At 41.5% G+C, this 2,701-nt stretch overlaps 1 protein-coding gene across 1 annotated transcript; it reads left to right on the forward strand.

Annotated features, from left to right (window-relative positions):
- The first annotated feature begins 688 nt into the window (after window positions 1-688).
- Window positions 689-1,619, forward strand: LOC105003908 (olfactory receptor 4C6-like). Its single transcript, XM_010861354.1, is given in 2 exon segments — window positions 689-862; window positions 864-1,619. Coding segments are annotated over 2 exon segments (930 nt in total).
- Window positions 1,620-2,701: the final 1,082 nt, after the last annotated feature.

The raw sequence follows: 2,701 nt of genomic DNA on the forward strand, positions 1-2,701 counted from the left end.
GTATAGTTCTTAATAAGTGGAGAGCCTTTGGGATATGACCTACCTGCTTTGCAGGCTCTTCAACTAGAACATTCTAGTAATCAATAAGCATATGAAACAAATGGGCTGAAATAGAATGTTCTGAGGTTACCAGGTATGTCCAGTGATACATTAAGGTCAGCTTCCAAGCTTGAGGTTCCTAAAAGGCAGAAGCTGAGAGGACTTGTGTGTTGGTAGTTCATTTTGGAAGAGAAAATGAAGGCAGTGAATGGGGGAGAGTGAAACAGGGGAGGAGCAAATCTGAATCTTAGATTGTCCTAGGCTGGTTACCATTTATCCACTGGCTTCTATCGACTGGTGATCTAGGATTTCTAAAGGTATGTTAGTTCTCCATATCACCACATGGTTGATATCCCAGGGTGATGAAGCAGGGTCTTCTAAGTGTCTCAAGCAGCAAGTGTCAGAAAGGCAAGAGATACACCGGTGAGACGTGTTATACAGGGAATGACAAGGATCAAATTGTTATCAGGATCCAATTGTTTGTAGCTAGTTGCTGTACTGATGGCTGAAGGAAAAGGTAAGTCAAGAGGGTGTGAGAGAGAGTCCAAAAAAAAAAAAATCCAAAATTCATAATAATTGCTAATTTGGAATCATATTCTTTTGTAGATTTTCCAGCTCAGAGAGATAAGCTTACATCAGCCCATAGTAAATGGGGAATCCCGACAATGTGACGGAATTCATTCTTTTGGGCATTGCAAAGAATCCAGAGCTGCGGAAAATACTCTCTGCGGTGTTTCTAATCATGTATGTGTCCACCATTTTGGGAAACCTCCTCATTGTGGTAACTGTGGTCAAAAGTCAGAGTCTGAGATCACCCATGTATTTTTTTCCTTATGTCCTTCTCTCTCACGGATGTCACCTACTCTTCTGTCATTGCCCCCAAGATGATTGTGGACTCCCTCTCTGAGAACACTGCCATCTCCCTCAAAGCCTGCATGGCCCAGCTCTTCATTGACCACTTCTTCGGTGGAGTGGGCATCATGCTTCTCATCGTGATGGCCTATGACCGCAACGTGGCCATCTGTAAGCCCCTGCACTACATGACCATCATGAGGCCTCGGATGTGCTGCTTACTACTGGGAGGGTCATGGGTGGGGGCATTTACCCATGCGACAGTACAGCTTCTCTTCATGTATCAAATTCCCTTCTGTGGCCCTAACGTCATTGATCATTTTATGTGTGATTTGTTTCCGTTGCTGAAACTGGCCTGCATGGACACCCGCATCCTGGGTCTTTTAGTTATCCTCAACAGTGGGGTGATGTGTATGGCCATCTTCTTCATCCTCGTCACCTCCTATGTGGTCATCCTCTGCTCCCTGAAGTCCTGTAGCTCTGAAGGGCAGCGTAAAGCCCTCTCCACCTGTGGCTCCCACCTCATGGTGGTCTTCATGTTCTTTGTGCCTTGTATTTTCTTGTACGTGAGGCCTGTGGTCACCTATCCCATAGACAAGGCGATGGCTGTGTCCTTTACCATCGTTGCACCCATGTTAAATCCCCTGATCTACACCTTGAGGAACATGGAGGTGAAAAATGCCATGAGGAAACTGTGGATGAAACAAGGGGCCTTGTGTGGTCATTAGCTTACATGCTAAGAGCAATTCTTTCTTACAAGGACAATGTGCTTTTACCCTCCCATTCATTCAGATCTATTGAGGATACAGTAGTCGCTGGCGTCATTTAATTGTGCAAATTAGGCTAAGACTGTAATCCTGTTACTCCCCCCTTCCCAGTGCAGTGCGTGCTCCATTCCTTTTCTCACAAGGTTCCACCCACTTTCTCTTTCTCTCTCTACATTTTTCTCCTGCCTTTTGAATAATTCAAGCCTTTTCTAGCTTATGGCTTTTGCTTTTCTTACACTGCTTACTCTTGAAATTCTCTTGCCCAGAGTTCTTCTCTGGCACTTTTTTTTTTCTTCTTCTTTCAGATGAACTGTCATCTCCTTAGATGTTTTCCCTGATGACTTTCTTCTAGGTAACTCTTTAACTCTTCATCTGATGATATCCTTAGTATCAGTGTCAGAAACAAACTTCAGCAATTATTTCTTGGCTTTTGTTTTCTCTTTTCCCTCCAACAAATTTGTAATCCCTATAAGGTCAGAGATTGTATTTATTACTTCATGCTGTGCTTAATAAATATTGTTGAGTGAATTTAAGTCTAAAAGTAACTTGTTTTTTCTTAATACAAATTAATACCAAAAAGTAAGGGTGTATATATATATATGTATGTATGTATATGTATTTATATATATATGAAATATAGGAGTTAGAATTATCTGATTTCATGTTTCCAAGTGTCTTTTCCAGAGATGGTTGGAAGCAAGTACAATCTCAGATTCGTACTATACTTAGTAGTTTATTATTTAATAAGGACTACAGCACTGCCAAAATTCTCTGCTACTGTTATTTCTCCTTTAAAGAGGCAGAATAAGAATCACTTACACCGGGAGTCAACATACTTCAGAGTCTAGTGCCTCTAGCTATGCCGTTTATGAGAAAAAAGTAACTCCATAGAGACCTAATTTTTCTTTAACTATGGGAAATTTTTTCTTGCTGTTACATCATAGAGTTGGATTTGAAAATCCAAATGACATTTATTTTCCTCCAGATTTTGCTTTGCCTGTCACTAGAGAGATACTGGGAGAAGGCAATGGCACCCCACTCCA

Source organism: Bison bison, unplaced genomic scaffold (assembly GCF_000754665.1).
Source record: "Bison bison bison isolate TAMUID 2011002044 unplaced genomic scaffold, Bison_UMD1.0 scf7180017857776, whole genome shotgun sequence".
Lineage (NCBI taxonomy): Eukaryota > Metazoa > Chordata > Mammalia > Artiodactyla > Bovidae > Bison > Bison bison.